This window comes from Melozone crissalis, unplaced genomic scaffold (genome assembly GCF_028551555.1).
Source record: "Melozone crissalis strain CALT ecotype California unplaced genomic scaffold, PUWL_Pcris_2 ptg000006l_1, whole genome shotgun sequence".
NCBI classification, from domain to species: domain Eukaryota; kingdom Metazoa; phylum Chordata; class Aves; order Passeriformes; family Passerellidae; genus Melozone; species Melozone crissalis.
In genome coordinates this window covers 993089-1006334 of record NW_026535784.1, presented here as the reverse complement: position 1 = coordinate 1006334, position 13246 = coordinate 993089, and the positions used below count along the sequence as shown (strand labels likewise).

At 51.9% G+C, this 13246-nt stretch overlaps 1 protein-coding gene across 2 annotated transcripts in view; it reads left to right on the top strand.

Moving 5' to 3' along the window:
* Positions 1 to 13246, top strand: part of SFXN5 (sideroflexin 5) — a 104124-nt gene that overhangs the window by 42183 nt on the left and 48695 nt on the right. For both annotated transcript variants that reach the window (XM_054290781.1, XM_054290789.1), the window contains 3 exons: positions 3496 to 3549; positions 5946 to 6002; positions 8244 to 8309. In XM_054290781.1, the coding sequence (XP_054146756.1) occupies positions 3496 to 3549; positions 5946 to 6002; positions 8244 to 8309 (177 nt within the window). The remainder of the gene's footprint in view (positions 1 to 3495; positions 3550 to 5945; positions 6003 to 8243; positions 8310 to 13246) is intronic.

The following is a 13246-nucleotide window of genomic DNA, read 5'->3' as shown; positions in this document are numbered from 1 at the left end:
GTTTAGGGCCATCCCCCTCCCCGGGGTGTTTCCCTGCAGAATAATCCACTCTGGGGTAGCTCATTGTGAAGGGGATTAGGGCTTTGGGGGAATAATGGGATCTGGGCAGCAGCTCCCCTGACACCTCCAAATCCCAAATCCCGGCAATGTTCCCTCTCCCCGTGGCCTTGCCCTGGGTTTGGCCTCTCCATCCTTTTGGGGTTTGCGGCTGACCCCACAGCAGAGGCACAGCCTGGGCTCTGTGTGTGAGTGTTCAGGGTTTGGCTTTGCTCTTTTTTCCCCATTTCCAGCCCAGACTTGGGGCTGGTCCCACAGCAGAGGCACAGCCTGGACTGTGTGTGAGTGTGCAGCTTTGACTTTGCCCTTTTCCCATTTCCAACCTGGGTTTGGGGCTGGCCCCACAGCAGAGGGACAGCCTGGGCTGTGTGAGTGTGCAGCTTTGGCTTTGCCTTTTTCCCATTTCCAGCCCAGATTTGGGGCTGACCCCACAACAGAAGGACAGCCTGGGCTCTGGGTGAGTGTTCAGTGTTTGGCTTTGCCCTTTTCCCCATGTCCAGCCTGGGTTTGGGGCTGACCCCTCTGCAGAGGGGTCTGTGTGAATGTGCAGCTTTGGTTTTGCCCTTTTTTCCCTATTTCCAGCCTAGATTTGGGGCTGACCCCACAGCAGAGGGAACAGCCTGAGCTCTGGGTGACTGTACAGGGTTTGGCTTTGCTCTTTTCCCATTTCCAGCCTGGATTTGGGGCTGACCCCACGGCAGAGGGGTTTGTGTGAGTGTGCAGGGTTTGGATTTGCCCTTTTTTCCCCATTTCCAGCCCAGATTGGGGGCTAACCCCACAGGAGAGGGGACAGCCTGGGCTCTGGGTGAATGTTCAGCTTTGGCTTTGCCTTTTTCCCATTTCCAGCCCAGAAGGGAGAGGATCCAGCCCCTGGAATTCTTTCTCTGCAAAGCAACTGCTGGGCTGGAGCCTCATCCCCAGGCTGCTGTTTCCTCTTTGAGGGAAGATTTATCCACCTTTAGGAAATTCAGCTCAAACTCGACCTTGAGGGCAGAGTGCTGCTGCCACCACAACTCTCAGCCCCTGATTTCCCCTAGCCATGCAAAATCGGGGTCTGGGTGAGGTTTTAGGGAACCCCTGAGGACCCAGGTGGGAATTTGGGGCTGCAGGTGGCTGTCCCACCTTAGGCAGGATTTGGGGTTGGAGCTGGAGCTGCTCAGAGCTCCCTGATGTCCACGGGATGGCTTTGGGGGCCACCAAGGGCCCTTCACACCTGATCACCAATTAAATTCTGTCGCTGACACTTCGCCAGTGTTTAGGAGCTCTTTTTTTTATATATATTTTGTTTTCCTTCTTAGTTATTTTTTCCCCTGACAGTAATTAAAAGTGAAATTGTACATTTCTTGACAGACTCTTGCACATATGGAGAGTTTGCATTTAAACGTGCCTCTTTCAGTCATACAGATTTTGGGTGCTCTTTTTTTTCTTTATTTATTTATTTTTCCCCGCCGGAATTTTCCCCCGGCGCTCAGCCCCAGCCTCTGCCTGGCCCTGCTCCTTCCCCAGTCTCTTCCTCCCGCTGGTTTGGGGAGCACCAGGGGCTCAGGGTTGGATTTGGGGTTAGGGTGGGCTTCGTTTGGGGCCGCGTTAATTAATGCCGAGCTCCGCGTGGGGGGAACAGAGCCGTAAATTAGTGGGAGCTGGCTCGGGGCCAGGGAACAAAGTCCCTGCAACTCCATGAGAGTGGGAGGAAAAGCAGGAGGAGGAGGAGGAGAAGGGAGAGGGGATGGGAAGGGAGCGAGGCCGCCCAAGCCCCGGCCCCTTTTGTTCGGTGCCGTTTGAGACGTTCCCTCCATCCCTGGGGATGGCCCCAGCTCACCCCTGGGAGGGCAGAATTCCATCCCATCCCAAATTCCTGGGAATGAGCTGGGAGGACAGGACTCCATCCCATCCCTTCCCAGATTCCTGGGAATGAGCTGGAAGTACAAGACTCCATCCCATCCCTTCCCAGATTCCTGGGAATGAGCTGGGAGGATAGGACTCCATCCAATCCCTTCCCAGATTCCTGGGAATGAGCTGGGATGAGGCTCTGGGGAAGGTCTGAGGATAGGGATGAGCTCCCAGCATTTGGAGTGAATGGATGGAGTTAAAGAGTTGCTCAGCCTTTGAATTCCGTGGGGTTTTGCAGGCAGGAAACACCTCCAGAAATGTGGGGAGCTCAGGGCACAGGGAGGGAGGCAGGGATGGCAGGGCTGTCATATCTGGCTGGGAATTCTTTGTCCTGGCTGTTTGTGGGGCTGGTCCTTGGGGTCCCCTTGTCTGCATCCTTTTACTCTTCTTCAGCTTCTTGTGGCCTAAACCAGGAAAAAATGGCCCTAAAGCAGGAAAAATGGCCTGGAACCAGGAAATGTGGCCATAAAACAAGAAAAAAAAAATGCCCTAAAGTAGGAAACATGGCCCTAAAACAAGAAAATCCACATTAAACCAGGAAAAATGACCCTAAAACAGGAAAAAAATTGCCCTAAACCAGTAAAAAATGGCCCTAAACCAAGAAAAATGTCCCTAAAGCAGGGAAGATGGTCCTAAGAAAAGAAAAACTGCCTTAGAGCAGGAAAATGGTCCTAAAAACTGTTTGAAAGCAGGAAAAATGACCCTAAAACAAGAAAAAAACTGCTTTAAACCAGGAAGGCTGGCCCTGAGGCAGGTATTTGGTGTGTCAGGGATGGGATTTGCAGAGCTGTGTCCCTGTGGTGCTGTCAGAAAGGGCCCAAGGACACCCCAGGCCCAGGACACACCTGTGTGGCCTCAGGTGCTGCCAGGAGTGACCTTGCACAGCCTCTGGTGTCCCAGTGCAGGCCCCAGCAGGGAACATCTGGCCAGATGTGCTGGGCTGGGCTGCCCCGAGCCTTGGGGGGACAGTGACACATCAAAAAAGATTAATTAATTAAAATAAATTTAATTAAAATAAACCCCAGGCTCCCAAACAGGAGCAAAGTGCTCCCAGGTGGTTCTGCTGCCCTCAGATTCCAGTGGGATTTTTTCCTGGTGCCCCAAAGAGGGAATGTGCCAAAGGAAAATGAGAACCCTCCACTCACTGCCAGTAGTGACAGCTTTGAACTCTTGCCTCCATGCAGGGTTTGTGTTCCCCTCCAGAAACACCTGGATTAGGGAATTCTTTGGGTTTCCATGGGGTCTTTGGGCACTGCCAGCTGCCAGCGGTTTTTCAGGGTGTATCATGAGCAGGTGATTATCAATTGTGATAATTAAAGGTGCAGAGCTTTCAGGGGCTCAGTGACATCAGCCAGTTCCACCCCTGGAAAACAGAGACAGGAGGCTGATAATGACTGGGATGACAAAAATAACAGGAATGAAATAGAGCCAGAAATGAGGATAATTTATTCAAGTCCCTGGAAATCAGCTTGGCTGTTTGCATGCCTGGAGAAGCACGGAGAGCAAAGCAGGGATGCTTTAATAATGAGAGAATCTCTCCTCTTGCAGGTTGTTGGTCTCCTCCTGCCCAACCAGACCCTGGCCTCCACTGTGTTTTGGCAGGTGAGGCTCCTTGGGTAAGGGTGGGAGTGTGGGGAGGTGTCTTGGTTTGAAAAGCCAGGTGTCTGCTGAGAAGGCAGGAACCTCCCTCGAAATGGAAAATGTAAATCCCTTCCCTACAAATTATTATAATTTTGAAATTTGGGGGCTCTCAGGGAAATATATAGGAAATAGGAATAACAGTTCTTTGCTAGGAGAAAATTAAAAATACAAATTCAGTAGTACAAAACAAACCCCTGCCAGAGTCAGAGCAGGCCCTGTGACCCTGTGTATCAGGGGGGTGTCCCAGCCCCATCCCATGGGGGCTCAGCCCTCCTGCAGTGCCAGCTGTGGCTCTGCTGCAGCAGGGATCCTGCACAAGGGGGGAGTTTTCCTCTGCAGCTCCAGGGCTGCTGGAGATGGGCCTGGGCTCCCTCTGGCAATGCAGGGCAGCAGAAAGCTGCTCCTCTGGGAATGCAGTGGGCAAAGGCTGCTGTGGTGTCCCAAACCTCAGATTGGATCCAGGTAGGAACGCTTGGCTCCTCCCCTGGGCAGAGCGTCTCCCTATGGGATGGTGGAATTTGATCAGCCATGCAGGGACAGTCACTGGCCATGGACAGCAGATAATTAATAATTAATGGCCCATGAACAGCAGATAATTAATAATTAATGGCCCATTAACAGAAGAGATCTCCTGGAGGGAGGATTGGCTGTGGAAGAGATGAAGAAAACTGCCCCATGAGCAGCAGATACCTGCCCCAGCTCTGACAGGTGGCAATAGAATACACACTTATCTTACATCCCAGGACAGGAGGGAAGAGCTGGGTTCTGCCCAGAGGACAGACTGCTGCTGTGGCTGTCCCTCCTGGCCGTGCTGTAGGGACAGGATGTGCCTGGATCCATTCAGGGAAAGGCCTGCCAGGGGCTGGAAACAAACCTGGGCTCCCCTTTTCATCCCACACCTTCCTGTGCCATGGCAAGGAAGAGGCAGAGCAGGCCAGAAGCAAAAATCAGATTTTGGAGCCATTTTGTCTGGGTGTCAATGGCACATCCATGGAGGGGTTGGCCCTAAACTTACCCATCTGCCTTTGGGAGGATGAGGAGCTGGGATTTTCCTTGGGGAAGGATGTTGGAAGGGCTGGGGATGATGGGAGGCCCTGTTGCAGGGAATTTTGGGAATAGGTGTGCATGGCAAAGCCCAGGACTCCTGCACTGAGTCTGCTACAGGAACTCTGGGGGAAAACAATCTGTGTGTAGGGAGGTGCTGGTGTGATTTCCCGTTCACATTCTGGGAATTAAGAGTAAGGGGAGGAAGCAGGCACGGGAAGGAGAGCTCCATAGTAAACACACCACGAGTGTGATTCCGTCGCCAGCTGAAACCAAGGAACGAGTTATTTTCAGCCTCCTTTCTGTGGCAAATGTCTTTTTATTGTCTGCACTGAGAGTGGGGATGGAGCTGTGCAGTCAGGAAGGCTCAGAGCAGAGTGGGATCTGCTGGGAGCACAGCAGGACAGCCCTGCCATGAGTTTGGGCTCTGCTGGGTTTGACTAGGAGCTGTCCCACAGGAGGAGGGGCTGGGGACATCCTGGGTCACTCAGGGCTTCGAAGGCCACTCACCTGCCCTGTTTAGGGACGTCTGGGATGGAATCCCAGACTGGTTTGGGTGGGAAGGGATCTCAAATGCCATCTCATTCCACCCCAGGTGAGCAGGGACACTTCCCACCATCCCAGGGTGCTCCAAGCCCTGTCCAGCCTGGCCTTGGACACTTCCAGGGATTCAGGGGCAGCCCCAAGTGCTCTGTTCCAGCCAGTTTAATGCCATGTGTGTCCATAAGCTGGGCTATCTGCTCATCTCCTGCTCCTCAGAAGCCTCCTGTGACCCTCTGGGAGCCTGTGGAGCTCAGGAAGGGCCTGCTGGAATGGCACTGCTGCATCCTGACTGCACATGGGCTTGGCCAGGACACCAGGAGGAATTTCTTCACATTAAGGGAGACTGGATATTCGAAGGGGCTGTCCAGGGAAGTTTGCAGTCCCCATCCCTGGAGATGTCCAAGGAAGGCCTGGACATGGCACTCAGTGCTCTGGGCTGCGGACAAGAGGGAAATGGGCACAGCTTGGGCTTGGTGACCTTGGAGGGATTTTCCAGCCTCAATGAACCTGGGATTCTGTGGGATTAAAACCCAACAGCAGTGGGCGAGATGGGACCAGGAGTTGCCCATCCAAGGAAGCAGAGCTGCCCTTGGGACACTGGATACCTTGGAATTCCCATCCCTCCATTTAAAGGGCATAAAATCACACCTAGACCCTGCACCAGTGAGGTGCTGTGCTGGGAGCAGTCCAAGGGCAGATGATTTCACTCAGAACTCCCAGAAGGTCAGATTCTGTTTGGTTTGTGCTGATTTTGTCTCTCTGTCCTGCAGTGGTTGAACCAGAGCCACAACGCGTGTGTGAACTATGCAAACCGCAATGCGAGCAAGGTGAGCCAGCTCTCACTGCCAGGGGGTGACAAACACCCCTGGATCCTGATTCCAGGGTGAGGGTGACAGTGACAAACCTCTCTGATTCCTGACTTCAGATAGTGCGGGTGGCCATGACAAACCTCCCTGGGCCCTGACTCCAGGGCAGTCAGAGTGGCTGTGACAAACCTCCCTGGGCCCTGACTCCAGATAGTAAGGGTGGCTGACAAACCTCTCTGGTTCCTGATTTCAGGGCAATGAGGGTGACCATGGCAAACCTCTCTGGGCCCTGATTTCAGGGACTGAGGGTGACCATGACAAACTCTCTGGTTCTTGATTTCAGGGTGAGGGTGACCATGACAAACCTCTCTGGGCCCTGATTTCAGGGTGAGGGTGACCATGACAAACCTCTCTGGGCCCTGACTCCAGGGTGAGGGTGGCTGTGACAAACCTCTCTAGTTCCTGACTCCAGAGCAGTGAGGATGATCATGACAAACCTTTCTGGGCCCTGACTTTGGGGTGAGGGTGGCTGACAAACCTCCCTAGTTCCTGACTCCAGGGCAGCAAGGGTGGTCATGACAAAACTCCCTGGGTTCTGATTTCATGGTGAGGGTGGCCATGACAAACCTCTCTGGGGCCTGATTCCAGGGACTGAGGGTGACTGTGACAAATCTTCCTGGTCTTTGACTTCAGGGACTGAAGGTGGCCATGACAAACCTCTCTGGTTCCTGATTTCATGGTGAAGGTCGCTGACAAACCTCTCTGGTTCCTGACTCCAGGGACTGAGGGTGGTGAAAATGAAAAAGAGCAGGTTCAATGGAGTTGCCCAAAAAGAACTTTAATAATGGAATGAAAAACAACAAACGTGGAGAAGTCGAGCACAGTACGAGGGGCAGGATCCAAAGACCTGAGACAAAGGGGAAGCAACAATATATACACTTGGGGGTGGAACATTCTGGAACTATAACCATATAGGGGAAACAAGTAACCAATAGGGGAGCAGAATTTAGTGTAACATACAGGGGATACATAACAGGGCATAGCCAATAGGGGAGCAGGACTTGGACAGCTTAGCATAACAACACCAAAGGTTTGTGGGAGAACTCACAAGCTCACCCTAAGTTAAACAAGTGATTCCCAGGGCTTAAAATTCATGCCTGGTTCTTTTGGGGTAAAATCTGGCTGACTTTGAGTTGCAGCTGTGCCAATTCCTACACACAGCCATGAGGCAGCTGTAGGCCTGCCCTGGGGCATTCCCACATAGAAACAGCAATCCTGCCTTTTCCCTGGCCATGAAACCTCTGGAGCGACCATGGAACCTCTGGGGTGCCCACTGGGGGATTTCTAGACTGGCCACTGTCCCGTGTTTAAACTCAGTGTAACCAGCACAAGGGTCTTGGAATCACTGCAGGCACAGAAATGAGGCTGAGGGCTTCAGAGCTGAACCAGTCCATGGTCCCAGCTGGTCTGGACTGGTTTAACTGGGAAAAAGCACAGAGCAGAACAGTGCCTGGGTTGGGGGAGCAGGAGGAAGCTCCATGATCCCATCTCCCAGGGGTTTTGTCCGTGCTGGTGGCAGTGGGAAGTGCTGGGGCTGTCCCTGGGAAATTCTGGGGCTGTCCCTGCTCCATCCTTGGTGGAGCTGTCCCTGCTCCATCCTTGGTGGGCTGTTCCTGCTCCATCCTTGGTGGGGTTGTCCCTGCTCCATCCTTGGTGATGCTGTCCCTGCTCTGTCCTTGGTGGGGCTGTCCCTGCTCCATCCTTGGTGGGGCTCTCCCTGGAAAGTGCTGGGGCTGTCCCTGCTCCTTTCCTTCTCCTCAGCCTCCATTCATCCTGTCTTGGGATGTGGGAAGCTGAGCTGGAATCCATCCAGCTCACTGAGAGAACATTTCACAGATGAAATATTGACTGTGGCGAGTTTGGGGTTCAGCACTCCAGGGTAGAAATGCTAATTTGGTAGCATTTGCTGAATTTCACTCACATCCTTCCTTTGAGCTGCTATTATTATAATTTTCTGATGCCAATTAATTTTCCATTCCCTGTGACCTTGCTCAGGAGGCCACGATTTCCTCGCTTTTGCCTCTTGGGATGACAGCCCATGTGTCACAGAACAATATGACAAAATTAAACCTGTCTCTGCTCTGAAACAAATACACCAAAACCAAAACAAACAAACAAAAAAAAAAAGGGGGGGAAAAAGGGTTGAATATTAATAACCAGAAGTTTGTTTATTGAAAATATGTTTTGTTTTTCTTTCCAAAGCCTTCTCCGACATCCAAGTTCATCCAGGGCTACTTGGGAGCTGTCATAAGTGCTGTCTCAATAGCAGTGGGTAACTCTTTATATCTCTGGATTTCATGACTAAGGAGCTGCTTGGGAGATGTTTTTTGGATTGTTGAGCATGTTGATGTGTTTTAATTGACTTAACTCTGTTTTGATAACCAGCAAATGCTGTCACCTGGGGTGTGGCTGGCCCTGCATGCCCGAGCTTTGCAGCAGAACCAGAACCCAGCCCCTCCTGCGCTGTGCCTTGGCTGCTCTGTGAACTCCCACTCTCCCTCATGCATTAATTGGTGGGGAATTCATTAGCCAGGCTAATTTAGAGACCTCGAGGCTGCAGGGCCCTGGGTGGCAGGAGAGGAGAGGCAGAGTTCTGGAATTTTCCACTAGGGATGGAATTACATCTTCCCCTGTGGATGTGTTCCAAGCTGGAGCTGGAGTTTAGGTCATGATGTGGAATCCTGGAATGGTTTGGGTGGGAAGGGACCTCAAATCCCACCCAGTGCCACCCCTGCCATGGCAGGGACACCTCCCACTGTCCCAGGGTGCTCCTAATGTCCAACCTGGCCTTGGGCACTGCCAGGGATCCAGGGGCAGCCACAGCAAATCTGGCAATTCCAGCCCAGCCCCTGCCCACCCTCCCAGCCAGCAATTCCTTGCCAAGATCCCAGCCCAATCTCCCCCTTCCCAGTGGGAGCCATTCCCTGGCTCCTGTCCCTGCAGGCCTTGTCCCCAGTCCCTCTCCACCTCTCCTGGAGCCTCTTTAGGGACGTTTAGGATTTCCTGGAATTTTCCCTTCTCTGGGTGAACATTCCCAGTTCTCCCAGCCTGGCTCCAGCCCTGCAGCAGCTCTGGGGCCTCCTCTGCAGTTCTGTGTGAAATAATCACAGATTATAAAGCTCCTGTGAGAGAAGCTTTTAGCATTCTTAAAATCAAGCTCTTGTGGCTTTTAATACATTCCCAGGAGCACAGGTTGACATCAGGAGCAGGATCAGCTCTTCCCAAAGGGGCAGGAAAGTTTGGAGGAGCAACTTGGGAAAGTTATTCCTTACACTGGGGTTTCAAATAAGCCCCAAACTGAGTGGTTGTACCTTTTCCTTTGGAGCATTAAAGATCCCACAGCAGTTGGTATTTTCCCCTCTGGCCAAGACATTTCCCCATTTTTTCAGGTCACAGAGAATTTGCTCTTTGTGCAGCTGCCCGACCGTTTTCCAAAGTGTGTGGAGTTGTTGAAGTGCCTCGAGGTTTTGAGGGAAAACTCCATTTTGCTGGGTACCCTTGTGCAGGATGGTTTGCCATGTCTCAGTGTGTGTGCTGGGCACTGCTGCTCCTGTCCCCTCTGCTGTCCCTTCCTGCTCACAACCCAGCCTGGCTCACCTGAGCTGAAAACCCAGCCTGGCTCACCTGGGCTGAAAACCCAGCCTGGCTCACCTGGGCTCCTGGACTGGCTCACCTGAGCTGAAAACCCAGCCTGGCTCATCTGAGCTCCTGGACTGGCTCACCTGAGCTCAAAACCCAGCCTGGCTCACCTGAGTTCCCACCTCCTCACCCAGGAGCTGTGCTCACTTTTCCAGCTCAACTTTAACCCTAATCTCCATCCTAACAACCTCAATGCTTTGGTTTTCCATCCACAGCTTCCTGGGGAAGCATAGGATGGTTTTCCTGAGCTCCTCAGTGCTTAGGCCAGCATTTTTGTCACCTTGTGAGTCCCTGAGGTGACAGTCCCCAGCTGGACGTGCTGCTGCCCCTCACACCCCAGCACGCTGTGGTGCTGCTGATCCGGTGGTTTTGGCATTAATGCTCCTCTCCCTCTTGGAACAGGGGCAGATTAGAGGGGCAGGACACACGGACAAGGATCTTGGCAGAGCTTTGTCCCCCGAGCAGCTGGGAGGCTTTGGTAAGGACCCCGTGGGTGTGGAGGTGTCCGTACTGCAGGGCTGTGCAGGGCTTGGGGAGCTGGAATCCCTTGGGCTGCTCAGAGCCTGCAGGGCAGCTCCAGAGGGCAGAAGGGACCTTGGGGTGCTGTGGGAAACACCCCTGTGCAAAGAGGTGTGAGAAGCTCCCTGAGATGTGCAGGGAATAAAATTGGGGAGTTTCAGCCTGGTGCAAGCAGAGATCTCCCTGCAGGGGGGAGCTGCTGCCTCCTGGGCGGTGCCACCCTGTTCCCCAGGCTGGCATCTCACCAGGATGCCCTGGATGTGTGGAACAGTGCTGGCTCTGAGCTGGGGTGCTCAAGGGGTCAAAACAGTGCCACAGGGACAGGCAGGAGCTTTCTGTGGGGCCGTGGATGGTCCAGGGTGGAGAAGGGCAAAAACCTTCTGGGGTTCTCCTTCCTGATGTTTGGGAGGTTTTCTTCCACATGGAGCAGGAAGGGCAAAAACCTTCAGGGATTCTTCTATCCTGATGTTGGGAGGAGATTTTCTTCCACATGAAATATGAAGGGCAGCGGCCTTTAGAGGTTCTCCTTCCAGATGTTGGGAGCTTTTCCTCCATGTGGAGCATGAAGCGCAAAAACCTTCACAGCTTCTTCTCTTTCCTGATGTTGGAAGAAGCTTTTCCTCCACATGAAATATGAAGGGCAAAAACCTTTAGAGGTTCTTCTGTCCTGATGTTGGAAGGAGGTTTTCCTCCACATGGACTATGAAGGGCAGCAGCCTTTAGAGGTAGTTCTCCTTTTGGATGTTGGGATGTTTTTCTCCACATGGAGCATGAGGGGCAAAAACCTTCAGGGGTTCTTCTTCTATCCTGATGTTGGAAGGAGCTTCTCCTCCACATGAAATGTGAAGGGTAGCAGCCTTTAGAGGTTCTTCTTTTGGATGCTGGAATATTTTTCCCCACGTGGAGCATGGAGGGCAAAAACCTTCAGGGATTTTTCTTCTATCATGATGTTGGAATGAGCTTTTCCTCCACGTGGAGCATGAAGGGCAAAAATCTTCTTGGGTTCTTCTCCTTCCTGATGCTTGGGAGGTTTTCTTCCACTTGGAGCTGAAGGGCAAAAACCTTCAGGGGTTCTTCTCCCTCATGTTGGGATGTTTTTCTGCACGTGGAGCAGGAAGGGCAAAAACCTTCAGGGGTTCTTCTTCCTGATGTTGGAAGGAGATTTTCTTCCATGTGAAATATGAAGGGCAGCAGCTTTTAGAGGTTCTCTTTCCAGATGTTGGGAGCTTTTCCTCCACCTGAACCATGAATGGCAGCAGCCTCTAGTGGTTCTTCTCCTTCCGTATGTTGGAAGCTTTTCCTCCATGTAGAGCTGAAGGGCAAAAACCTTCAGGAGTTCTTCTTCTATCATGATGTTGGAATGAGCTTTTCCTCCACATGGACCATGGAGAACAGCAGCCTTTAGAGGTTCTTCTCCTTTTGGATATTGGGATGTTTTCTTCCACACGGAGAATGAAAGGCAAAAACCTTCAGGGGTTCTTCTATCCTGATGTTGGAAGCTTTTCCTCCACGTGAAGGGCAAAAACTTTCTTGGGTTCTTCTCCTTCCTGATGTTGGAAGGAGGTTTTTCTCCATGTGAAATATGAAGGGCAGCAGTCTTTAGAGGTTCTTCTCCTTCTGGATGTTGGGATGTTTTTCTCTATGTGGAGCAGGAAGGGCAAAAACCTTTAGGGGTTCTTCTCCTTCCTGATGTTGGATGTTTTCTTCCATGTGGAGCAGGAAGGGTAAAAAACCTTCAGGGGTTCTTCTATCATGATGTTGGAGGGAGGTTTTCCCTCACATGAACCATGAAGGGCAGCAGCCTTTAGTGGTTCTTCTCCTTCTGTATGTTGGAAGCTTTTCCTCCGTGGCAAACCTGAAGGGCAAAAACCTTCGGGGGTTCTTCTATCGTGATGTTGGGAGGAGGTTTTCCTCCATGTGAAACATGAAGGGTAGCAGCTTTTAAAGGTTCTTCTCCTCTCTGATGTTGGAAGAAAACCTTCCCAGCAGAGCAGGGATGGCACAGGAGGTGTGCAGTGAGGTTTCTGTGTCCCCACAGACATCCCAGCTGGAAACACTCCTGAAGTTGTGGAATGCTGAAAGCCCTCACAGCTCCCAGCAGCCTGGAGAAAGCCCTGCCCAGCAGGGAGGCTCTGGGATGTAGGCTCAGTCACTGGGGGGAGACCCTTCCCTGTGTGCAGGTGGAAAAGGGCCTGGAGAAGCCCAGAGAGGACAGAGCAGTGAATTTGTGCTGCGCCTCACCCTCTGTGTCCTCACAGCAGGGACAAGCACACTGCTCCATCAGAGCTGGGTTTGGCCTCATTGTCCTGCAGTTAAATGGGAAACCTTTGCAAATATCCTGATTTTCTTCCCTTTTTAGAGAGAGGAATTGCTACAACTCCTGATTTCCAGCCCTACAGGGTGAATTTGGGGAGGAATCAATATTCTTTTATTCCACATTTTTCTCCCCATATTTCCTTTTCTCTCCAACTACTCCCATCCCAACCAAGTCACAGCACAGATCTGTGCCAGGTCCAGGATTTCATCCCTTCTCCTGTGCATGACTGAGGTGAAGGAACCACTTGAAATAAGGCTAGGAGAGGTGTTTGGGTTGGAACAGATCCCAAATCCCAAATCCCAAATCCCATCCCACCCCATCCATGGCAGGGACACCTCCCACTGTCCCAGGTGCTCCCAGCCCCAATGTCCAACCTGGCCTTGGACATTCCAGGCATCCAGGGGCAGCCACAGCTGCTCTGGAAATTCCATCCTCTAACATCTCCCTTTCTCTTTCTATGACTGTAATTTATTTTTATCCCACTTTCCCCCCACCAGCCTCTTTCCTGCCTTTTCTTTTGCTCCCTCATTTTATTCTGTTCTGAAGAGTGATAATGTAATTTTTTCCCCAAACAATTGAATGGATTCCTGGGATCAGGCTCCAATTCCTGATATCTGGCTGCTGTTCATGCTGGTGGTGCATGAAGTGCAATTAACACCAGCTGGTTTTCCTAAACAAGGCAAACAAAGGCAGGGAGAAGTAAAAAGACTTGAGAGAGACCAAATGTATT